At 56.3% G+C, this 24,170-nt stretch overlaps 1 protein-coding gene across 1 annotated transcript in view; it reads right to left on the bottom strand.

Moving 5' to 3' along the window:
* Positions 1 to 553: 553 nt before the first annotated feature.
* The window catches only part of TTC22 (tetratricopeptide repeat domain 22), a 24,322-nt gene continuing 705 nt past the window's right edge, over positions 554 to 24,170 (bottom strand). The window contains exons 2-7 of the mRNA XM_004699644.1: positions 10,379 to 10,434; positions 10,136 to 10,251; positions 8,685 to 8,803; positions 6,843 to 7,004; positions 1,762 to 1,914; positions 554 to 1,078 (exon numbers count right to left, since the gene is read on the bottom strand). Of these exons, the coding sequence (XP_004699701.1) occupies positions 554 to 1,078; positions 1,762 to 1,914; positions 6,843 to 7,004; positions 8,685 to 8,803; positions 10,136 to 10,251; positions 10,379 to 10,434 (1,131 nt within the window). The remainder of the gene's footprint in view (positions 1,079 to 1,761; positions 1,915 to 6,842; positions 7,005 to 8,684; positions 8,804 to 10,135; positions 10,252 to 10,378; positions 10,435 to 24,170) is intronic.

Genomic DNA, 24,170 nt, shown 5'->3' with positions numbered 1-24,170 from the left:
GACAGCGGCAGAGCAAGGAACTTTGAGCTGATTCCGACTCCAGGTGCCACTTGCCAGAAGCCCTCCACAGGGTTTGCTCCCGGGCACTCTGGAGACGCAGGCCAGCAAGCCTTTCTTCTGCAGCCCAGCCGCGGGATTCGAACAACCAACCACTAGGGCCGACGCTGATGGCAAACTGACTCAAGTCACACGGGAGTTGCTGTAAGGCCAACGTGTGCTTCCTGAGACTCCAAAGACACACACTGGCCCCCGGGACTAGGAAATGGCCCCACTGAAGCGGCTATCTCTGTCTCCTGAGACTCACGGCCACGTTCCGTCTTTGGCAGGTTGGCCCTTTCTTGTCCTTCACGCAGCCACTCCCATAAGGATGCTGACTGGCCTTCCGGCCTCCCCCAGCTAGCTAATAAAACTGGGCCCCACCTCCTTCAGGCCTCCAAGCGCCCTAGAGGTTCAAAGTCTCCTTTCAAAGTTCTCCAGAGGGAAGCTGAGGGGCTCTGCTCTGCTCCCGGTGCCCAGTCCTGGTTCAATCAGCTGGGTCCGGGGCGCAGGCTTCTCAGAAGGCCAGCGGCCGGTCTGCGGCGCCCTCGCCCTCCAGCTCCATGGCCTCAAAGAGCAGCCGCACCAGCGCCAGCCGGCCCTGGGCCACCAAGGCGCGGGCCAGCCCCAGCACCTCGTCCGTGTGGCCGCGCCACACGCGCTGCAGCTCCTGGCGCAGGCGCCCCGCCGGGTACTTGTCCTGGGCGCGGCGCAGCCACACGTCCACCTCGCGGCCCAGCTCGCTGTCGCTCAGCAGCTCCTGGCTCCGCTGCGCCAGCAGCGCCTCCAGCAGGCAGCCGAAGCCCTCGGTGTGGCAGGAGCCTGTGTCGTCCAGCTCCACGGCGCGCTTGAAGCAGGCCGCTGCGTTGGCCTCCTCACCCTTGATGCGCAGACATTTGCCACGAAGCAGCTGCAGCTCTGGCAGCGTCGCGCCCACCTCGCACTCACTGGCCTTGGCCAGGAAGACCAGGGCCTGGTTCAGCGCCGCCTCGTCCACCGCCATCAGCTCCTGCACGGCGTCCACGCCCATGTAGTAGTACACCTGTGGCGGGAGGCTGAGGGGTGAGCTTTCCTCCTGGAGGTCACGAACTCTCGGTCCCATCCTTCCATCCGTCCATCTGTTCCTTCATACATTCGGTCGTTCACCAACCAGTCATCATCCATTCATCCAGGCCCCCTCGACAGCTAGCAATCACAAACGGTGTCCCCTCCCCCTCGCAGGATCCTCAGGTGGGAAAGAGAGGCTGTGCTCAGATGTCAGTTCCTGCCCCTCCACTCTCACTCTCCCCTGGGAAAACGGACATGGTGGCCACCTTGGCAGCCCCAGGCACAGACGGCACTTCTTACTGAATGCACACTTAGTCGGTGTGTAGAAAGTGCCAGGTCCTGCCCGTCACGCTGTCCATCAGCATGGTTGAGAGGCGGGACTGTGACGAGGCAGGGGGAGTGCCTTACCCCCGCTCTTTCCTCAGTGGTCAGACCCAGCCGAACCCCCAAACCCACTGCTCTAGAGCTGAGTGCCACTCACAGTGACCCTCCACAGGGTTTCTGAGGCGAGACATCTTTATGGGAGCAGACAGCCTCCTCTTTTTCCTGTGGAGCGGCTGGTGGCTTTGAACCACCAACCTTGTGGCTATCAGCCCAGCAGCACCCCCAGGGCTCCTTAGGCATGGAGTACATTCTTGGTTATGCATCGACCAGAGCTAAGCTCAGAGGCTGCCTTACCTGGCTGATGTCCAGGTAGGTCTTGATGCCTGGGCACACCTTGACCACTTCCTCAAGGTCAGTCTTGGCGCAGGCCAGGTGGTTCCTGTCAGGCATGCCCCCGAGTCCCATCTTGGCCCGCTCCAGGTCATGCAGGTAAGTTTTGATGTGGATCTGCCGACAGAGAGAGTCGATCAGGGAGCATCTCAAGGCAAGGACCCCCGTCCTCCTTTCTGCCCTTTCTCACAGTGGTAACTTGGGGCAGTTCTGTAGGGCAGCTAGGAGCCGGCAGTCAGTGCTCGTCTGTGCCAACATGGACTAGCGGCTGCCCCCTCTGGACCTTAGTTTCCCCAGCGGTACAGTGAGGAGGCCACAGCGGAAGAGCCCTTCAGTCATTCGCTCGTTCATTCCCCAGGGGCGTGGGCCCCCGTGGCAGGAGGGCCAGTGGCAACAAGACGGATGAAGCCTGCCCGGCGGGGCTTCACGTTCTGGCAGGCGAGCGCATCGCAAACAGCAAGCAGACAAAGCCACTGCCTGTGGTGAGATGCGCGCGGAGAGAGGAGACACGGGCACTGGGATGGAGGTGCCGTGGAGAGGGGGCCTGTCCCACAGGACGGCGTCACCATGAACACCCTCAGGGAGACCTTCGTCACGACAGTGAGCTCAGACAACCGCCATCATTCAGGTGGCACAGGATCGGGCAATGTTTCAAATCCTGTCTCCACTGTGAGCCAGCAGTTTGGACAGAACAGGCTTCGATTTACACATGTGGAATTACGAAGGACTCCAGACCCTTCCCATTTCCATCCCCACTTCCTGTCTCCCTCCCTGCTCCCCGCCACACCGGCAACGTTCAGAACATCTAGAGATTCCAGCAGGAGGAAGTAAGAAAGCGAAGGTGGCTGTTGTGAGAGGTATCAATGCTTTACAGCCACTGGGGTAGGTTCAGGCTACAAGACAGCACCGTGGGCTGGGGAGCCTGGGCTTTGGATTCAGCTGGACTTGCGTTAGAACTCTGGCTCTCCCCTCCCCTCATTAGCCATGCGACCTGGAAGATATATTGTAAGCTATATTTCCCCCTTCTGAAAAACGAGTACACTGATGTCCTCCCTGGGGGTTACCATGGCTACTGAGAAGCCATAGCCTAGTTCACTGCTGTTGAGTGGATTCCAACTCATAGCACAGGGTATGAGGACAGGTTAGAACTGCCCCAGTGGGAGAAGAGCCAGCCAGGGTGCAGTATAGCACTGATGAAACATACAACTTTCCTCTAGTGCTTTAATGCTTCCTCCCACACCCCCTCTATCATGACCCCAATTCCACCTTACAAATCCGCCTAGACCAGAGCATGTACACTGGTACAGATAAGAGCTGGAAACACAGGGAATCCAGGACAGATAACCTCTCAGGGCCAATAATGAGAGTAGCCATACCAGGAGAGTAAGGGGAAGGTGGGGGGAGATAGGGGAACCGATCACAATGATCTACCTATAGCCCCCTCCCAAGGGGATGGGCAACAGAAAAGTGGGTAAAGGTAGGACAGTGTAGGACATGAGAAAAAAAATCTCTAAATTATCAAGGGTCTGTGAGGGAGGGAGGGTGGGAGAGGGAGGGGAACAAAGGAGGAGCTGATACCAAGGGCTCAAGTAGAAAGAAAATGTTTTGAGAATGATGATGGCAACAAATGTACAAATGTGCTTGACACAATGGATGGATGGATGGTGATAAGAGCTGTATGAGCCCCCAATAAAATGACTTTTTTTTAAAGTCATCTAGGGGAAAAATGTTTTGAAAATGATGATGGCAACAAATGTACAAGTGGACTTGACACAATGGATGGATGTATGGACTGTGATAAGAGTTGCATGAGTCCCCAATACAATGAACTATTAAAAAAAAAAAGAACTGCCCTGGTGGGCAGTTTTACAGGAGTAGAAAGCCCTGTCTTTCTCCCATGGAGTGTCTGGTGATTTCGAACTGCTATACTTGAGGTCAGCAGCCCAAAGAATAACCACCAGGGCAGCAGGGCTCATAGCTTATAGTGGGTGTTCAGTTCCTCCATCAAGAGCTTACTCTGTTAGCTACTGTTCTGGGCACTAAGTAAACAGTAAAGAGGTAAGTACATCGTATGCTAAGGAGTAACACGTGCTAAAGAGAACACCTGCCTGGCAAGGTAGACCCCAGTATTGGCAAAGGGTTGACATTTTAAGTAAATCGACCACTAGAGGCTGCCTGCGGTGTGAAGACCTCTAGGAGGTGAGGGAGGACGTCTGCTGGAAGTCAGACTTGAGGCAAGACCCAGTCTCACAGGCCAAGGGTCAGGAAGGGGCCAGGGTGGCTAGAAGGGAGTGGGCAAGGGGCTGGCAGAGGGAGATGAGAGGTCATGCGGCCAGCTCCCTATGGAGCTGATAGGTCACAGCACGGATGAAGCTGATGCAGTTCTCCCCCTCTCTCCTCTCCTCCTCGCCCCAGCCTGCTGCGAGTCTGGTCATCCGAGCCGGAAGTGTGCCCTTTGGAGTTGCTGGGAGGCAGCAAGCATGCTGGGAAGACAGGAGTCAGGTCTGCAGTGACGGGAACAGCAGGAGAGTCTAAGTTGAATCTGACTGGACTTGAATGCAGGACGTTGGTGAGTTTGCTACCTCTCTGAGCTCAAGCAGCTTCCTTTGTAGAAGGACATGCCGGCCTTTCAGAGGAGTCTTGTGGGGATGACATGAATCCACGGATAGGAAAGCCCTTGGCAAACGCAGACTGTCACAGAAGTGCCTCCAGGATTCCCGGCCTTCTGACTGTGGGCCCAATGGTGATGTCACAGACAGCAAGACGGAGAGCAGACTGGCCGCCAGGTCCCAGCAAAGGTACTGGGGAGGACAGGGGCGCTGTTTTGCCTGGAGGGACGTCAACCAGAGTCTGGGTTCTTGGAGCAGATGTGAGCACTGCAGGAGGCTGATCTGGGACTAGCGGGGGGCTAAACTTGGCACTTGCTGAGCTGAATGCCCACAGAGGGACGACCTCAAAAGATTGTGAGTCAGGTCCTAAATGTGCCTTGACTCGGCACTAATGTCATGCCATCTCAGCTTAGTATGTGTTGAGGGTCACTCACAAAATCCAATTTAATGCTCACCGCAACCCTACGAGGTAGATACTGTTGCCTCCATGCTACAGAGGGGGAAACTGAGCCCCAGCATTTGGGCAGGAGTATTTTGCCTAAAGTCCAGCAGCATTTAAGTGGCGAAGTGGGATTTCGAACCATGACGGGATGTGTTCAGAGGCAAAGCACTGACTCACTGCACCGAACTGCTTCTATGTGTAAGGAGCCCTGGTGGCGTAATATGATAAGCATTGGGCTGCCAAGGGCAAGGTCAGTGGTTCAAACCCAATAGCCTCTATGCAAGGGTGAGAGGAGGCTGTCAGTTCGTGTAAGAATCTGTCGTCCTGAAAACCCTAAGGAGCAATTCCATCCTGCCTTATAGGGTTGCTGTGGATTTGAACTGGTTCAATGGTAGTGATTTTTTATGGTTTCTGAGACTACAACTCTTTACAGAAGTTGAAAGCCTCGTCTTTCCTCCTAGGTGTGGCTAGTGGTTTTGAACTGCTAACTTCCACTTATGCTATCAGGGCTCCGGTGGTGGTGTTAGGTGCTGTCTGATCCATCTTGACCCCAGGTGATGGAACAGAAGCATCCTATTGAGTTTCCCAGGTTGTATTCTTAGCAGGTCTCGTGCAGCAGGTTGACCCAATGCAATACGTCGCTTGGTCTCTTGACTCCTTCAAAGAGCATTGATCATGGGTTCAAGCAAGATGAAATCCTTGACAAGACCGCTTAAAATGTTGGAAAGCAAGGATGTTATTCTGAGGACTAAGGTGCGCCTGACCCAAGCCTCGGTGTTTTCAATCACCTCCTATGCATAGGAAAGCTGAGCAGTGAACAGGGAAGAGCAAAGAAGAATGGATGCATTTGAATTGCGGTGCTGGAGAAGAACACTGACAGTGCCACGGACAGCCCAAAGAACAAACAAGTCTGTCTTGGAAGAAGTACAGCCAGAATGCTCCTTTGAGGCAAGGATGGCTAGATTTTGTCTCTCGTGCTTTGGACCTGTGGTCAGGGGAGCCCAGTCCGTAGAGAAGGACATCGTGTTTGGCGAAGTGGAGGGGCAGCGAAAAAGAGCAAGGCCCTCAGGGAGATGGAGCGACACGACACCACGCTGCATCAGCGGGCGCAGGCACAGCAACTACTGTGAGGATGGCGCGGAGCGGCTGCGTTCGGTTCTGTTGTCCTTCGGGCCCCTCTGAGACGGAACGGACAGCAGCTGGTGTCCTTGAGAGAAGCAGATTGGCAGGTCTTTCCCTGTGGAACCACAGGGCGGGCCTGGACCAGGAACCTTTCAGTCAGCAGCTGAGAGCTTAACCTGTGTCCTACCAGGTCACCTTCTGCCTTTCAACACCACCTCCTGCACGCCAGGAAACGGGCTTCAGATTTGACTTCTGGCAGCCTTTACAAAGAGGTGTCGTTATCCGTACCTTATGGAGCTCTGGTGGCACTGTGGGTTAGGCATTGAGCTGCTAGCCACAAGGTTGGCAGTTCAAACCCGCTAGCCACCCCGTGGGAGCAGGATGACGCTGGCGGCTCCCATAAAGGGTTCCAGTCTCAGAAACCCGGTGTTGAAGCCCTGACGGTGTGGCAGTTACACGGTGGGTTGCTAACCACCAGCTGTTCTTTGGGAGAAAGACCAGCTTTCTACTCCCGGGAGGGGTTACAGTCTCAGACCCACAGGGCAGTTCTCCACCGTCCACTGAATCACTGTGAGTCGAAATCCACGCGATGGCCGTGGGTAGTCACCCAAACCCTACAGTTTGGGGACTGGGGGCTGAGAATGGTAAGTGGCTTGCCACCAGACGGGGACCTAGGGCAGTCTGGGTGCTGATCAAGCAGAGGCTAGAGGGTCCCGGATCAGGTATTGCGGGAGGATGTCCTGCCGTGTGGCAAGGCCCCCTTCATTCACTCACCAGCCGTTTAGAACACAAATTGGCCACCACCAAGCATCCATAACCTTTGGGCTCTGGGAGCTGGTGTGTGGCTAGGATGGGGAGGGGGGCAGTGGTACCTTGGCCCGTGTGCAGTAGGCCTGCCAGTTGAGTTCCGGGTCCCGGAGGACGTCCAGCGCCATGTTGCAGGTTCCAATGGCCATGTCCTGCTTCCCCAGGAAGTGGAAGATTTTGGCCAGGCGGTTCAGCACGGGGGGCTGGCCCCTGGCAGTCTCGATGGCCTGGGGAGGGGACAAGGGGAAGAGCAGATGCTTTTAAAATTTAAATTAAAAATTTGTTTACATCATACAACCGATCCATTCATCAATCGTATCAAGCATATTTGTACATATGTTTCCATTACTCTTTTCTAGACATTTACTTTCTATTGAGCCCTTGGTATCAGCTCCTCCTTTTCCCCTCCTCACCCCCAGCCTCATAACGCCCTGATAAATGATTATTATTTTCATATTTTACACCGACTACTGTCTCCCTTCCCCCATGTGTCTTCTTTTATTTGTTCCCCTGGGGGGTGCGGTTATGTGTCGATCATCGTGATTGGTTCCCCCGTCCTCCCCTCTCTCCCTCCTTTCCCCCTGTCCTCTGGTATCAGCACTCCCATTCCGGCTCCTGGATTCCGTGTGTGTGAGAAGAGCAGGCTCTGTCTGTGGTTAGCGAGAGCCGAACTCAAAACTCACTGTCCTCCAGCCGATTCCAACTCTTGGTGTCCCCGTCTAGGGTTTACGGGAGCCGATCGCCTCATTTTCCCCCATGGAGAAGCTGGTGGATTTGAACTACTAACCTGTGGCTAGCAGCCCAACTGCAACCCACTGCACCCCTAGGACCAGCTACACAGTGCCTCACCGACGGGACCCCCACCTCTGAGGAAGCCCTATCACCGCAGGGCTTGTGTTCCCAAAGCCACCTGCCTGTAAGTTCAGACGCATCATGGATCCCAACACTTGTGGGTACAGCCCAGTGGCACTCAACTCCTGAGAGTCACTGCCAGGTTTACCTCGCGCAGACCCCTCCCTGTGTCTGCGGGGACAGGAGGAGGAGGCCAGGGCCCTCCCCCACCCTGAGGCAGCCCCCAGCTTCCACCTGGGACAGAGCGCTCCTCAGCGGGGCTGCCCGGTGGGTCTTGTGTGCCTTGCCCGTGAGAAGGTGTGCCCCTTTGGGGCAGGGCCCCTGCCGGTCCTCCCTGAGCACAGCCACTCAGGGGGTTCCCAAGGAAGGAGTGCATTTGCGGCATTGGAAGCAGCTCTCAGAACACTGGTGAGCCAGGCCAGATCCATGGTCTTCCCTGAGAAGCTGCTCCTCCCTCACCCAGGGAGGGGCTGCTGCGGACAGCTCACAGCGGAGAGTACCATGGGGCCCTGGGCTTCCCCGGAAGGCTCCAGACACCAGGCTGTCCCCCAAACCAAGGTGCCTGTGGGGAGGCTTGGGCCGCACCCTGTGATGTTTACAGTGGACAACTCTGCCCACTGCCTACCTCGAGAGCCACTTGGCAACCTATGGGCAGACAGACCAGCAATGAACGCCGGGGCGCTGAGCGCTCAGTGGCTTGCCTGCAGTGCTGGCCCTAGAACTAGGCAGAGCTGGCAAGGGGCACGGGGCCCAGCTGAACCCTCCTTCTTTCCACTCTGCCAGTGGGGGAGGGAGGGAACTCCTGTGGAGGGGACGACATTGGACAGAAGGCTACAGGAGAAGGTGGGGGTGTATTTGGAAACTGAACAGCTGACACGTGGGCCGCGGGGCTGGGCGTGGGGAGGGCCTTAGTCTTAGTCAAGGAGGAATGGGGCATTCCAGAGAAAGTCTGGCGTGAGGGTCCTTCCTTTGGATGGGGCACACGGTGGGGAGCTGTGGGGGGAAGGGGTCAGGCCCCTTCTCCTATGGGGAGTGGGTGCGGCTGGGGCTCCCACCTTGCCGAAGCAGTCCAGGGGGTCGGTCCCCGAGTACCCGCAGTCGTGGACGCCCAGGGGGGTGGTGGAGAAGGTGGCCTTTCTCTCCATCAGGATCCCGAGGTAGCACCAGGCCAGAGCTGTGGGGCGAGTAGGAGAGGGGTCTCAAGGGGGCAGTGGGAGAGGGAGGAGAGTTGCATGGGGGGTGAGCCAGCCCCACCCCAGGCTGTCGGTCTCCATGTTGACAAAGGGGGTTCCTCCCACACCCGGAAAACATCCAAATCCACGGCTGAGTCCGTTCCGACTCCCAGCCACCCTGCAGGTCGGAAAAGAGCGGTCTTAGACGAGGGTGCCCGGGCTGTCAGCTTTTAAAGTCATTTTACTGGGGGCTCGTACAGTTCTTATCACAAGCCATCCATCCAGTGTGTCAGGCACATTTGTACGTATGTTGCATCATCATTCTCAAAGCATTTTCTTTCTACTTGAGCCCTTGGCATCAGCTCCTCCCTCTCCGCCCCCCTCCCTCCCCACAGGCTGTCATCTTTACTATGGAAGCAGACTGCCTCAGGTTTCTTCCACAGGACGACCCGTGGGGTTGAACCTCAAACCTTCCGTTAGCAAACGGAGTGCTTAAACAGCACAGTTCCTCATGTTGTGACCCCCTCACCAACGATAACATTATTTTCGTTGCTACTTCATAACTGTAAGTTTGCTACTATTCTGAATCAGGGGACCCCTGTGAAAGGGTCATTCAACCCCCAAAGGGGTCGCGACCCACAGGTTGAGAACCACTGCCTCAGAGGAATGGGATCTGAACTGAATGGAGCTCAGTGCTAGTGGTGATCGCCATCAGAGTGACCCTGCAGGACTGACCAGATCTGCCTCTGTGGACTTGGAGACTACCTCTTTACAGGAGCAGTGAGCCTCCACTCTCTCCCTCAGAGCAACCGGTGGGTTCAAACTGCTGACCTAGCGGTTAGCAGCCCTATTGATAGCCCCCTATGCCACCAGGGCTCCTTATCCGCAGGGAGAGTGACATGAAATCACTGAGTGTCCCGGGGACGGAGAGAGAGAGAGGTTGGAGGTGGGGATATGCAAGTGATGAATGAATGAATGAGCGAACGAACACCTCTTTGGTGTGACTTTTCAGTGTTTAGCATGTCACTTGGTGACCTCATCTAAGGCACAGGGATCCTGTGACGCCCCCCCACCCCGGGAGCCCTGGTCCCTGTTCCAGCTGTGAGGCCTTGTGGGAAACGGACTGGGCCTGTCTCCAACAGAGCCCCCGTTCCCCCAGCCACAGATGGGCGTCAGGCCTCACATAACTGCACCGAGCAAACCAACAAGAGACAGGGGTGCCAAGGTCCCAGAGAGGGAGACAGCGCTGGAGGTGGGGTCAGCAGGTTGTGATCCATACAGGCCAGCCAGGCACAGGCTGCCCCAACCCCCGCGCCCCTCCCGCCAGCCCTTACCTCGATGGTGGGGGTCTGAGGATTTGAGGACTTGCCGGAGCAGGGTCAGCGTGCGGTTGAAGGCTGGCAGTCGCTTCTGCTCCTCACTGCCCAGCTCCAGGGAGATGCCATCTAGCCTGGGATCAAGAAGGGCACGTGGCTGGCCTGCCCCTCCTCCTGGTTGCCCCCAGGCTGCTTCAAGCCCCTCCCAGGCTCCCCTCGCCCCACGGCCTGGGGTCCCCCTGCCACACCGTGCAGCCTGACCTGATGAAGAGCGTTGCCATGGTGAAGTACCAGCCCCTCTTCTCCTCCATGGGCACCTGAGGAGGCAGAGGACCGCTAAGCTGCTGTCATCAGGGCACACAGAGCGCCCCTCCGAGACCCTCGCAGCCAGCCAGTGTCGTGGAAGGGCTTGGCCTTCAGCACCCCTGACCCTAGTCCTGGCTGAGAGACCTTGGGCAAGTCACTGCACTTGGTGGTAATGATGGGTGTAAAATCTCCTAGTTGGGTGCCCATCACGGAGCGGGTGTGAAGTGCATTTCCGGTGAATCCTGCCCCTCCTGTCCCACTGACCGAGCTCTGCTCCCTCCACCTGGCTCCCCAACTGCGCTCTGGACAACCCTGCCTCTGTGCCACCAGCACAGGCTGCCATCTCTCTGCCTGGCAATCCAAACGCCAGCCCCGGCCCCTCCCTCAGCCTTTCTGAGAAAGCCCCTCAGGGCATGCTAAGTGAGTCCAGTGTAGCTGGATCCTGGCCCCCCGCCCCCTGAATTGTTTCCCCTGCTATGATTCTTGCCAACCTTGCCCTGCATTTAGACCGACTTGGGAACCAGATAAAATATTTATGCCGTTATTTATGGGAGTAGCTGCTCCTGCCTCGGGAAGGAATTTTAATGAAAACCAATAAAACCCCTAGTGCATATCAGCAGCTCTGCCTGGGACTCCCCTCCCTCTGCATGACTCTCCTGTCATTCATCTCCAGGCTCATGCCTGCTCTCACCATGTCCCCCATCCCCCAGTCCCGGCCCCTCCCTTCACCCTCTCACCCTCAGGCTGGGTGGATGCGAACAGTTCCACTCGCATCGCTGAGCACCTACTGTGTGAGAGAGGAGCCCTGGTGGTGCAGTGGCTACCTGCTGGCCGGCTGACCTCAAGGTCAGCAGTTCAAAACCCCCAGCTGCTCCACTGGAGAAAGAGGAGGCTTCCTGTAAAGAGTCACATTCTCAGAAACCCACAGGGGCAGTTCTGTGTTGTCCAGTGGTGTCGCTGTGAGTCAGAATCAGCTCAATGGCGGTTAGTGAAGTGGGCAAGCCTGCAGGCGAGGCCATGTCCTTACCGCCGCAAAGTGGGGTGGCAGTATTGGCCTCGCGGGAGTTGGGAGGGCAGCACCTGCTGGGACACACGCTTCCCAAACACCTGGCCCTTTCCTTCTTCTTTGGGCTCCAGCTAAGCACGCAGGGCCCAGGACAGCCTGTCCACTTTAGTTTCTTATGAGGCTGAGGCTCCAGAGAACCCACCATCCACTTCTGGGGGGCCTGGAACCTTTCCCCGCACCATGGGGCTCCAGCATGGGAGAACATGCTGCTTTCAAGGCTCTTCCTGGCTCCGAAGTTTACAGCCGCCCGGCTGTGAGAGATTAAACCACGAGCTCCAAACCCCAGTTAGTAGCACAGGGCAGGACTGAGAGGTCAACTCGAGATTTCCTGATCCAGCACTCAGTTGACCCATGGAACCTGTTTGAGGACACTGAGACTAGAGGGGTGAAGTGACTTCCTCAAGGTCACACCTGGTTACAGTCTGCACTAAGCATATACAATACTACCACCTGGTGGCAGGATGTCTGAATTGCAGGGACAACTCCTAAGCATGCCCACGCTGCTTCCTCTCACCTTGAAGACAGATATTGCATCAATCAATAAATAAATAGCCAAGTGACAACTGTGGACCAATCCCAAACACTATCCTCATCAAACCCAACTGATAAGTAACATTTGCAGGGCGTCTCACGGAGTTGCCCGTGATGGCAGTGGAGATGGCATGGGGTTAATGGCCTGCACAGAGCACCTGGGCGTTAGACCTCTCTCCCCGTGGTGAAGCTGCTGGAGACTGTGTAATTCTGGCCCGGGCTGTCTCTTTAAAATCCTTCTGGTTGTCACTGAAGCAGCAACTGAAGCTGTTACCAGGGGCAACCTGGCAAGCCACGGTGCGTTAAATTAAATTAAACAGGCCTCTAACTGCCCCCTCCCCTCCTGAAGAAAGAAGGGGGGCTGTTCCACCTCTCTCCCAGAGAATAAAGTTGCTTCAAAACCTCTTATGGCTGCAAGGAATTCAGTTACAGAGTTTATGGCTCCCAGAGGCAAGATGCTTGAAGGCAGCCCGGGAGGGGTCTCTGAGGGCGTCTGCCAGAAGCAGAGACGCCTTTGCTGAGGGCTGTCGCCTGGCCTGGCGAGGCTCTGCCAGGACACCCCACCATTTCTCCTGTTTAATCTTCATCACATCCCTGTAGGCGAGAGGACCCTGGAGTCTAGGAGAGGCGACTGGTCGGCTTGGGAAGCTGGCGCAGGCTTCAAACTGGAGGGTTCTCCAATTAGGCTGCTGTTCTGGGCCGGGCCATTCATCAGTACTGACCCTACCTGAAACCCAGACTCTGGAACAAGCTAAAGGTGAGAATGCAGCGTTGGGTTACCCAATAAGCAAAGAAAGCATGTGCTTACCTTATTAATCTCCAGTGAACAATTTCACATAGTTTCACCCTATCAAAGGTCTTGCTCCTAGGCCTCTCTCCCAATCCCACGGCATCTTCCTATGGAATCAAAGCCTCTTTTCAAATGCACAGTTCTTGACAGGGCTGGAGCACCCAGTGATCACGGCAGCCACGGGCTTACCTGTGCTTACTTCAGCAGTGAATAGCTTCACGTGTTTTTTGTGGTTTTTCCCCCCACCACATCTTCGAAGCCATGTGCCACTGTTCACTATAGATTAGTACGTAAGCGGCAGTCAGCCCCTGCTGGGGACTCCGATCCTGGTTGAGAGTGGTGGGAAGAACTTGGGGTTCTCAAAACAGATTCCAGCCCCATGGAGGCCCTCGCTAATATTGTAGCGATGGAGAAACGGAGGCTCGGAGAAGTAAAGAAAGAGGTTTGCTTATATAATAAAATACTGGAGGGCAGGTCGCATTCTTCCCACAACTAATTGCAAGGACCTGGCCTTGTCCAGAGTCCCCCACGCACAGAGCCCCTTTCCACAGACAGTGTCACAGAGTCCCTGTGAGCATGTGACGTGGGTCTCTTCCCCCTCTTTGAGGGGCGGCCATGTCCTCTATGTCACATGGCCACTATATAAGCCTGAGCCGCAGCCTGGCGGGCTATTGGCGGTACCAGCAACAGTGACTCATCCTGAGCACTTACTATGCACCCAGCCCACAGTGACACATGCTAACCCATCCGACCAGCCAGACAACACTGCAAGACAGAGACCAGTAGGATCCCTGCTTTTACCAACAAGGCTGCGGTGACAGAGAGGGGCTAGAGACACGCCCAGACCAGCATGGCCAGAAAGCAGTAGAACTAAGGACCCGGCAGCTTAGTGCCAGACTCCCCTTTCCTCATTCTGCTCATCCAGTGGTCCTCAAAGTTGGACCCTGACCTTGCAGCATGGCGTCCCCTGGGATGCTGATCACTCTCATCCAGTCAATTCCGACTCACAGCGACCCTATAGGACAGAGTAGAACAGCCCTTGTGGGTTTCTGAGACCCACAAGGTCTATATCGGAGTAGAAAGCAGAGGGGTGGCTGGTGGTTTTGAACTGCTGACCTTGTGGGTAGCAACCCATACTACCAGTGCTCCGTGGGAAGCCCATTAACTCCCTGCCATGGAGTCGATGCTGACTCATCGCTACCCACCTGTACAATGTTTCCAAGACTATGACTGGGTGGGAGTAGAAAGCCCCATCTGTCTCCCGAGGAGCGACTGGTGGTTTCAAACTGCCAACCATGAGGCTTACAGCCCAGCGTGTAACCACTACACCACCAGAGAGCAGTGCTAAGTCTTGACCCACTGAGAGAAGCTTTCGGAGTGGGTCCACCAATCTGAGCCGTACCAGCTCTCTTAATGCACCCCGAAGTTAACCAGCCACAGCACTAAGCCCTCCCTCTGCAGGGCCACCCCACTGAGAGTGGAGAGAGGAGGGGCTGGCAGATGTATCTCTTGTTAAGTGGGAGGGTTAGGCATTATGATCCCCAGGGAAACCTGAGGACTGGAGTCTTGAAGTGCCAAACTCACAGGCCATGCACACTAGGATTCGAGCAAACCAGGACAGGAGTTGGTTTGTGTCAAGCTGGGCAGGTACACGAGTGGATCAAACTTTTCCATTTACTTCCAGTGGGGACCCCCAAAGAAAGAAATCTGGTGGGGGGAATATGGCGACCGTAAGAGATTTCAACAGCTTCTGCTAAACCAGGGCCGACAAGCTTTTGAAACAGAAAAGCCGATCCCTCACAACTTAAAAATGATTCGAGAGCCATAACCTATTTTCAGAGACAGACGGAATCACCATTTGCTGAATATGATCCTTCGCAAGAAACTCTGATAGTTTCATTTTCATTTGGCTTTAGAGTATGTACCAGCAGAGGCCCATATAGCTCAGCAGCCGCAGTTTACGGGCCCCTGGACTAGACCGACGGTTACAAATCTACGTAGGTCCTGTGTGGTGTGGAGGGTGTGTGCTCCACTACTTACTTAGAGGTTGGTGGTTGGATCCCACCAGTGCCTCTGTGAAAGATAGGGAAGACAGGCCTGGTGATCTGCTTCGGTCAGGAGGACAGCCAAGCAAGCCCCATGCAGTTCTCCTCTCTAACCTGTGGGGGCGCCACCGGTGGAATCGACCTGAGGCTTTCTGTGGCCACACTGGGCAGGCTGGTACAGAGCCCCGGTGGCTCCTCAGGACCAGGTTTGCCTGTGGTTTGAACTTTGTCCCTGGTGACAGCTGGGCTCCACGTTTCAGAACTGGCTCGTGAGAGCTGACTAACTTCCCTGCAGGAGGGCGTGACAAAGGGGACAGAGAATGGTTATCTGCACCCTGGCACTGGGTTCTCATGGCAGCTGGGGGCCGCACCTGCCTCCCTTTACAGGCGAGGAAACAGAGGTGGAGAAAAAGCCGGGGCCCAGCTCCGGTGACGACCAGATCAGTCTCCCTGCCACGGGCCTGCTCCTTCCTCCTCACACTGCCCTCGAGAAGGCTGATGCTGCAGAAATAGAAGTCAAAGGGTGGCAGGCCTCAAGGACTGGGCTCTTCCTGCATAACCGGAATGTTCTCTGTGGTGACACAGCAGACTCTCCCCTCTGTGCCCAGAGCACCCTTCCCCCGGCCCCTCCCACACAGAAACGGCTCAGAGGCCGGCGTCACTGGGTGTAGAGAGAACAAAGTGATGGGACTGGAGTCCCAGTGGACCTCTAACTCCCCGGGGGAGGGGGGGTGTCCAGTCTGGGCATAAACGGACGACCCCACCAGGCCTGCCTGGGTCACAGGTATGGCAGTGGGGCAGTGGGGCGGGGGTGGGGGGGTGAGTCCGTTCCCACGCCAGGTGGCTCTTCTGAGGTCTGGGGGCTGGGTTTGAACTGCCCCCCTTTGGGTTCGTCATGGAGGGCAAGTCATTTGTGTCCTCTAGGACGGGGGTGGTGATCTGCAGTGAATCCCCTCTGGGTCTCTGTCTTGGGCTTTCAGCTCTGAGCAGGCCGCCGGCAGCCCCCCCATGGTCACCCTCCCAGTCCTGCTCCAGGCCAGCCCTGTGGGTCCCTTTCATTTTGTGCTGGTGCCCAAGATCGGCGATGTCTCCAGGGCCACCTGAACCACTGTCCTATGCCACTGTCCTTCCTTGAGAAGACAGCTCTCCCTGTCCGGTCCTGGGTTCAAATCCAGCAGAGCGGCTCTGTGGGTCTGAGGAAACCTCTTACCCTCTGCATCTGCCCAGCAACTCTCGGGGTGGGGGTGGCAGGGGTTTGAAATGCTGCGCCCTCCACCTGTTGCTCTTCTGCATCTTCCAGGCGATCCTCAACTCTCCCCTGGGCTCCACCACACGGGGGGTGGAGGGGGGGGTGCCCCATCCGGTTTCTGGCCTCGTCCATAACTTATTGGAGTTTTTCTCCCATAGAGTCTCTGGGTGGGCTCAAACCGGCAGCGTGTTGGTTATCAGCCAAGAGCGTAACCATGGCACCACCACGGCTCCCACCCTCAACTGAAAAGCTCTTTTCTCCAGCCGAACTGGTGGGGGCAGGTGATGCTACAGGCTGCCCTGCCTCTGGGGTCCCGGCTCCAGGAGACAGACTCAAGCCCTCGAGTGGATTCCAACTCTTAGCAGCCCTGCAGAACAGCGCGGAGCTGCCCCTCGGGTCTGTGAGGCTGCCAACCTTTAAAGACCGGAAGTCTGCTCTTGCTCCCTGCCACGAGAGGGCAGAGCCAGTCCTCAGCCTGGTGAGGTCAGGGTGGAGAAAAGAAGCCAAAAGAAAGCAGTGACCCTTGCTGACAGAGCAAACCCAAATCAAACTCACTGCCATGCAGTCAACTCTGAGGCGTGGCGCCCCTCCAGGACAGGGTGGAACTGCCCTGGTGGGCTACTGAGACGACCGGACTCTTCAGGTGGTGGAAAGCCTCATCTTCCCTGTGCAGGGTGGGGGTGGGAGCGGCTGGTGTGTCCAAAGGGTAACTGCAAAGCCTCCTGGACTGCTTATGGCAGAGAAACCAGCAGCTCTTTCTCCAAGCAGACGGCCCTGAGATGACATGGGAGCCAGGGCCTTGATGTCCAGCAAGTCCTGAATCCAGTCCCTGTGAGCCGCCCTTAGCCCTGTGGCCTGGAGCTCTGGAGCCTCGGTCTTGCTCATCTGTCACAGGGCTCACGTCAGACAGCAGCTCGGACTTGCCAGCATCGCCGTGAGGATCAGACGGGATCCTGGGTGGAAAGCGCACAGTGCCGGTGCTCAGCGTCAGCATCTCCTTCCTGGTTGAACCAACTCCAACCCGTCGGCCTGGGGGAGGGGCGTGTGAGGCCCGAGGGTGATGCAGACAGTGTGCCCTGGCCCGGATTCGGCTGGGAAATAATGTGGAAGCTGGAGACACAGCTACCATAGTTTCTTTTTCAGATCACGGGAGGGATTTCACTGGTGGGTACAAAGGCCCCGATGGCTCTCGGATACTTTTTTAATTGTTGGAAGCGACAGGATTGGCTCTTCTGTCTCAAAAGTTTGTCTGCCCCTGCCATGGACGACTAACTGAAAGGCTGGTGGTTCAAACCCACCCAGTGCCCCACCCAAAGGCCCAGTGATCTGCTTCCATAGAGCCCCCCCTACCCTGCACACACGCACACACCCCTGCCATGGCTGTGAAAGGGACCACAGGCTGCGAGGACACCTGGAGCCAAGCTCAGCATCCTAACGCAGCCCGGGCTTGCTGTGGGCTAGAGACAGACGGAGCTCTGAGACCACAGCCCTTGGTCACCCCTGAGGTCCCGAAGAGAGCTCACTCCCGAGGCTCAGCCGTCAGCCAAACAGAAGACAGGTCTGCAAGGGGAACAACACTGGTGAGGTGGCCACACCTTAGAATCACCAGCCATTTGAGATGAGGAGGCAGCCTTTACTCCAGGACCAGCTCCGAGGGATGACGAAGGAAGGGGCAAAGGGAAGCAGAGAAGCCGGGAGGCAGGGAGTGAGAAATGGTGCGCGGTGGGGATTCTAACCAAGGACACAAAGCCACGTGCCTATGGACTGCCAGATGTAAAACTGATTTACAACGTGAGCCGTCACCCGACTCATGTCAGACAAACAAACAAACAAACAAAAAGGATCACAGCCAAGAAAACTCTGCATGGCAGTTCGACTCTGGAGCACACACACACACACACACACACACACACACACACACTTGTCACTTGATGATGCGATGGTGACAGGCAAATGTCAGGCTGGGTGTGGGTTCGTGTCTGCGGGTCTACCATCCTGCCTTTTCCCCCTCAAACCCAAACTTTGCAAGTCAGTTTGCAGACGGTTCTCAAGTTATTGCAGCAGCGTCCTTGGTAGTCAGCAGGTGACTCCCCACCTCCACGTGCATGCGTGTGCACTGCCTCCAGCCCGAGGCCCCTTCCCGGCCTCTTCCATCCCCACTTCTCCAATGCCTTCCCGTCCCTGACACCACCTCCCTAGTCCCATCACTTGACAGAGCGGAAACGGGGCTTGAGGAGCGAGGTGCCCTGCTCACCGTCCCAGTGAGGCGGGAACCGGACTGGGGCTGAACCCTGACCCTGGCTCCTGACTCTCAATGGGTCTCCACAGTGTCATTGCTCTTTAGCCGGGCTGGTCCTGGGCCAGGGTGAGGGGAGATGGCAGAAAGGGGCAGACGTGAGCAAGAGATGGGGTGGGGATACAGTTAGGGGCATCTTGGGGGCCCCCGTAAGGTTGACTCTCTATCCAGGAGGTTTTACTCTTCAGTGCCCAGTGGGGTGGGCCTGCCCTTGGGCCCTGCTGGGCTGGTACCACCGACTGCATTTCTTGGAGGAAAGTAGGGACCCTCGGACACTGGGAGAGGTTAGCTAGCTTACCCGGGCCACCCAGCCTGTGGGAGCTACAGTCACCGCCCCCTACCCCCACTGCCACCTGCCACCCACCCTCTGAGGGCAGCTAGACCGAGGCTGTCTGTACGGCACAGTGTAACCCAATCCAGGACCTCGAGGCAGCTCTGCTTCTAAGGGAAGGAGGGGAGGATGAGGAAGGACGGAGGGGGGAATGGCGTGGGGGATTTGTTAGAGGCCAAGCAGTGCAGGAAGAACTGGTCCTTGAGGGCAGGACCTGTCTCCAGACCCCTGGAGCTGGCCTCCCCCGCTGTGTGTGCCTCTGTGTGTGTGCATGTGTGAATGTGCTGTGCTTGGGACCCCGGGCTGGCTGGCCGGTGCTCTGCTGGGCACGGCCATCTAGCAGAATGCCCACACTGTTGTTTGTGAGGTACGGGCTGGCCCACCAGGACTGCCTGCTCCCCAGGCTGGCCTTGGCTGGCCCGGCCCTTAGGGTGTGCTGGCTGACCTTGGACAAGCTGCCGGGCGTCTCTGGGCCTCAGTGACTTCCTGGCCAGACCTGGCTCACCATCCCCTGCACTGCTGAGATTGAGAAGAAGGTCACGTGCATGACAGGCATGATTCTGAGCCCAGAGCCTGTGCCCAGGGGTGGGATGGAAGGCCCACGGTGGTGGCAGCTTTGGCCATGAGCGGTGATAAAGGATTCTGTGCTTTGTATGTATACGTGTGTACCTATGTGTCCATAGGCATGTCAGGTGAGTGAGTTCGGGGGACAAGAGAAGGAAAGTGAAATAAGCAGGTTAGCTGAGCCTGGAGAGCTTCTTCTACAGAGAAACAGGGTTCGTGTGGTTGCTGTTGCGAGATGACCCCAGGGGTTACAGAGTAGAACTGCCCCCCAGGAGTCCGTGCCTGTGAACTCCACGGAAATGGACGGCCAGGCCTTCACCCCATTCAAATCTTAAGGTTCAATGACTCAACTATCATTTAAACAGTGGCTCTAAAATCTTGTTGGGTGTGTAGCTGGTCAGCACCGGGCATGAGTCTGTGGGTGGGGGAGTGACCCATGACAGAGAACTCACCCTCAGGGGCTGCGACAGAGTCGCTTGATAAGCCTGAGGCTGAGAATCAAGTGCCCTTCGGGGTGCAGGGAGAAGGGCTGCCTGCAGTGAATGCCTGCCATGGGCTGTGCCCTACCTGGTGCCTGTGTGATAGGGGCCCGACAGGCACCTGCCTGCAGCCTTCTGATGATGGGAAATCCATCTGTCTTCTAAAGTTTATGCTCTTAATGCTTATTAACCCTTGAGACTTGCCACTGAGAGATAGATAGATAGATAGATAGAGAGAGAGAGAGAGAGAGAGAGAGAGTTGGGGGTTAGTGAGGGAGGTGACAGATGAAAACATTCCACATCTTCATATTTTCACAATTTAAGAAAGAGAATTGTGAGGGACCAAAGAGCCAGGTAAGAGAGTCTCTCTCTCTCTCTCTCTCTCTCTCTCTCTCTCTCTCTCTCTCACACACACACACACACACACACACACACGTTATTGTTGGATCGAGGGCCTTTTGTTTGTTTGGACCCTTTTGCTCATTAGCCGATGAGCAGCTGTACCCAGTTCTTCAGCAGCATTTTATCCTTTGCTGCCAGGGGCTCCCCCCCACCCGGGGCAGCGGCAGGCAGTCCAGGAGGGCTGCAGCCCAGGGCCAGCCTGCCGCCCTGCTCCTGGGAGTGGCTGTCCTCTCCAGCAAGGGTCCCATGACAGCAGCCTGCCGGCCTGCCCCACCTCCTTCTTGCTGGCCCTGCCTCTGAGTGCCCCTCCCTTTTCCTCCTCCGGACTAGGAATCTAAAAGTCAGTGGTCAGAACCCACCAGAGGCGCCTTTGAAGCCACGGTCTCTAACCCTCTTTGGGGCAGTTCCCCTTTACCTGCCCGGGTGGGCCATGAGTCGGGATGGGGGTCTTGCCCCCAGTAGGAGCTCCCATCATCAGCCCCTGGGACCGTGGCTGAGGTTTAGCAAAGGTGGGCTCACAGCACCTAGGGATGAGCATCACACCGCACGGGCCACACAGTGAGTATCTGCAGCCTTGGTCAGCTATAGGCCTTTGTCTGCTGTTCTCAGGCGAGAGGCTCGGGCAAGGCTAGCTGATGAAGGAACAGCAATGGTTTTGCTTCTCCCTTTCGGGGGGCACAGACTTCTTAAAGACAGGGCCTGGCACACAGTCCGTGCTCAATAAATGTTAGGCTGCTGAGTAGCTGGCTCTATGACATGCCCCTCAAAAGCCTCACTAGGAAGGGGGTGGGGTGGGGTGCAGAGGGGAGGGGCTGCCTCTGACATGGTCAGACATGGTCAGGGTGGAAAAGTTGCAAAATTTTGGTGCAGTGTTTCAGCAGAGTTTCTTCTTTCTCATGAAAATAACCTTGTGGTTGTAACAACAAAAACCTTTCTGCAAGCCCAGCCTACACGTATCAGAACAGCTACGCAGCTAAGTCTCTGTGCTAGTGTAGTGTGGACCTTCTGAGGCCCTGTGGCCAGAGCTGTCGTTAGTACCCAATGTCCCTGTGTGCTGCCGTGTTTTCATAGTTCCTGGTTTTGTTGGTGTTTCAGCTGCCACAGTGTGGTGATTAGTATTTGCGAGCCTCTACCAATAGGGTTTCTGGGGATGATGTGGTAATTAAAGGAAAAGGAGAAAAATTGCAAAAGGTCTCTGTTAATTACTAACGTGGAACTAATGATTTAGTGATTCAATGCAGAAAGCGTATATAAAACAATTTTGTTGTTGGTAATTGTATAATCTAAGAAACAGTACAGGTGAGCAATTTATACTGGTATCCCCCATTATTCTTGATTAAAATGACAATAAACATGAAGGATTCTGAATGGTCTGGTGTGGGAGGGTGACATCATGAGTTACCGCCCTGGGTGACGCCAATCTTCTTGATACCACTGATGTCCAGAATTGAGCAGTTTCCAAGACTGTAACTCTTGACAGGAGAAGAAAGCCCTGCCTTTCTCCCAGGGAATGGCTGGTGGTTTTGAACTGCTGACCTTGCTGTTAGCAACCCAACTCATAACCACTACACCACCAGGGCTTCTTAAACCCAGGGGAGCCATCATTACTATTTCATGTTTGTAAGGCAGACACTGAGACTCAGATGAAGAGTGCTGTATCCAAAGCCACGGCAGAGAACAGCAGCAATCAAACCCTCGCGCCTGCCTCTACCTAAAACGAAATCATCATCATTGTCTGGATTGGGATGGCTGTTTCTCCTGCTTTGTGCCAGGTATTCTAGAAAAGCAAGGTCTCATCTTTGATCAGCACAACACTCCATTACTTTCTCCAGTGGGTTGTGTGTGAGTGTGTGTGTGTGTGTGTGTGTGTGTGTGTGTGTGAATGCTGCTCTATCCAGGGCCAGGAAGAGCCTCTAAGATGCGGCAGAGAGAGCTGTGAAGTCCCATCACCCAGCCTATCAGCTCCCTCTGTGGGGCATCAGGCTAGGTCCTGCTCAGCACTCTCTCAGCTGGGTGTCCACTCGCTGGGCACCACCCCCTGTTGCTGTGCCATATGGTGTTCAGGCTGGAAGTGACCACAGTCAGGTCTCCACCGCCCAAAACTCGACTTCCTGCTCACCTCCTCCAGGAAGATTTCCCCAGTGACCCTCCTTTTGGAGGACACCCTCCCACCCTCCCCTTGAGATTGGGAACCACATCCCAGAGAGGGGGAGGCTGCAGCAGGTGGGGACCTAGGCTCTTTAGGCCCCCTCTGCTGCTGTGGCCACATTCAGCACATTCAGCCTTCCACTGAGGCCAGTCTGGCATTCTGGGCTGTGAGCACCAGGCCCCTGCCTGTTAGTCCCACACGGGGCTCACACCCCAGCTAGGGGACAGAGGAGACTCTCCCAGGCCCCACTGCGGAGGAGCTCACTGCCCAGGAGGACGAGCCTGGATTCTGAGCCTGCTCATCTCTGGGGCAGGTCGCATTTGAGATAGTTTACCAACATTAATGCTTGGGATAGCGGCAAGGAGCCCTGGTGGCCCCATGGTTAAGCACTGACCAAGAGGTTGAAGTCAGACCTGGTGGCCTGTTCCCATGAAGCTTACAGCCTAGATGACCCTAGGCAGCAGTTTTGCCTTGTCCCGTGGGGGTGTTGAAAATCAACAGCGCCTAACCACAACCAGGATACCAAACCCACTCCCTTGGAGTCTTAGTGGCCCCGTAGGACATAGGAGAACTACCCCCTGGGCATCCCAAGCTGCAACCCCTAAGAAAGCGAGCTGCACACCTTTCTCTTATAGAGCGGCGGCTGAGGGTTCAAAACATCAGCCTCTCAGATAGCAGGCACCACCTTCACCATTCACTCCTCCCACCGCATCAGATGAGGAATGTGAGCTGCCCTCAGACATAGCAGCTGAGGCAGTCCGTGAGGGACTGCGTCCACCTAAGGGACGGGTCTTGGAAACAGAGCCTCCCCAGCCAAGCCAGCCTTCGGATGAGGGTGCAGCCCAGAGCGCCCCCCACCCCCCACGGAGGGCCACTCTGGGCCGTGGTGCAAACTAGAGGAGGGCTGTCCCCACTCTCAAAGACCTCCCGCTGGAGCAGGGGAGGCCAACTCTGAAGGGACCGTGCGAGCAGTGGTAGGGAGCCTGCTCAGCCTGGAGACGTCAGCAGAGGCTTCCCAGAGGAGAGGCCATCTGGGACAAGACGGAAGGAGAACCTTCCAGGCCACAGCGGAACAGAAGGATACGACAACACCTTGGGAATCGGTCGAGAAAAAGGCCAAGACAGGCTAAGGGGACTGGTCCCACATGGGGGACAAGGAGAGGTAGAATGCAGCACAAAGCTAGCTGGTGAGAGGGAACCTGGCACAGGGGGGCACAAAGGTCCGTCACATGTGCACGGAAAGCCTAGGATTGATCTGCAGGGCACAAGGGAGCCGATGAGAGCTATAGGCAACGGAGGGGCATCGCTGGCAAGACTGTGCACCCAGACACTGGCGGCGAGTAGAAGATAAAGCGGAAGGTCCAGTGGGAGTGCAGGAATCCCGGGAGGAAGAGGCGACACTGGCCCCGGGAAGAAATGACCAGGCGGGGCTAGCAGAGGAAGGCTGCAGGGTCCATAGGCTTTGCAGACAAGAGGGGGTGACATGGCCGAGATGTGGGGTGTGACCAGCTAGGAGAAGGGTGAGGGAACCAGAGGCGGCTGGAATGCTGCTGGTTTCCGTGGCGATGTCCTGTGGTTGTGCTTCTCCCTAGGAGACGGTGCGGGGCCATGGACGGGTATTGGCTGGGGGGTGGGGGGCAAGCTGGAAATGGTGCCAGAGAGAGACAAGGAGGCAGATGCGCTAGGAGGCGGGGGTCACTGGTTAGCCGAGGACACCGAAGGTACACAGACCTGGTCAGGGACAGGGGTGATGAGGAGAGGTATTTTCTTTGCAAAGTTGTTGGTGGGGGGAGGGGGCGCGCGAAGGGTTAGCATTTGGGCAGTCTGAGTGCAGAGATCTACTGG

Source organism: Echinops telfairi, unplaced genomic scaffold (assembly GCF_000313985.2).
Source record: "Echinops telfairi isolate 266 unplaced genomic scaffold, ASM31398v2 ScPeMD7_443;HRSCAF=831, whole genome shotgun sequence".
Lineage (NCBI taxonomy): Eukaryota > Metazoa > Chordata > Mammalia > Afrosoricida > Tenrecidae > Echinops > Echinops telfairi.
Note: the sequence above shows the minus strand (reverse complement) of the source record. Positions and strands in the feature narration are given on the sequence as shown.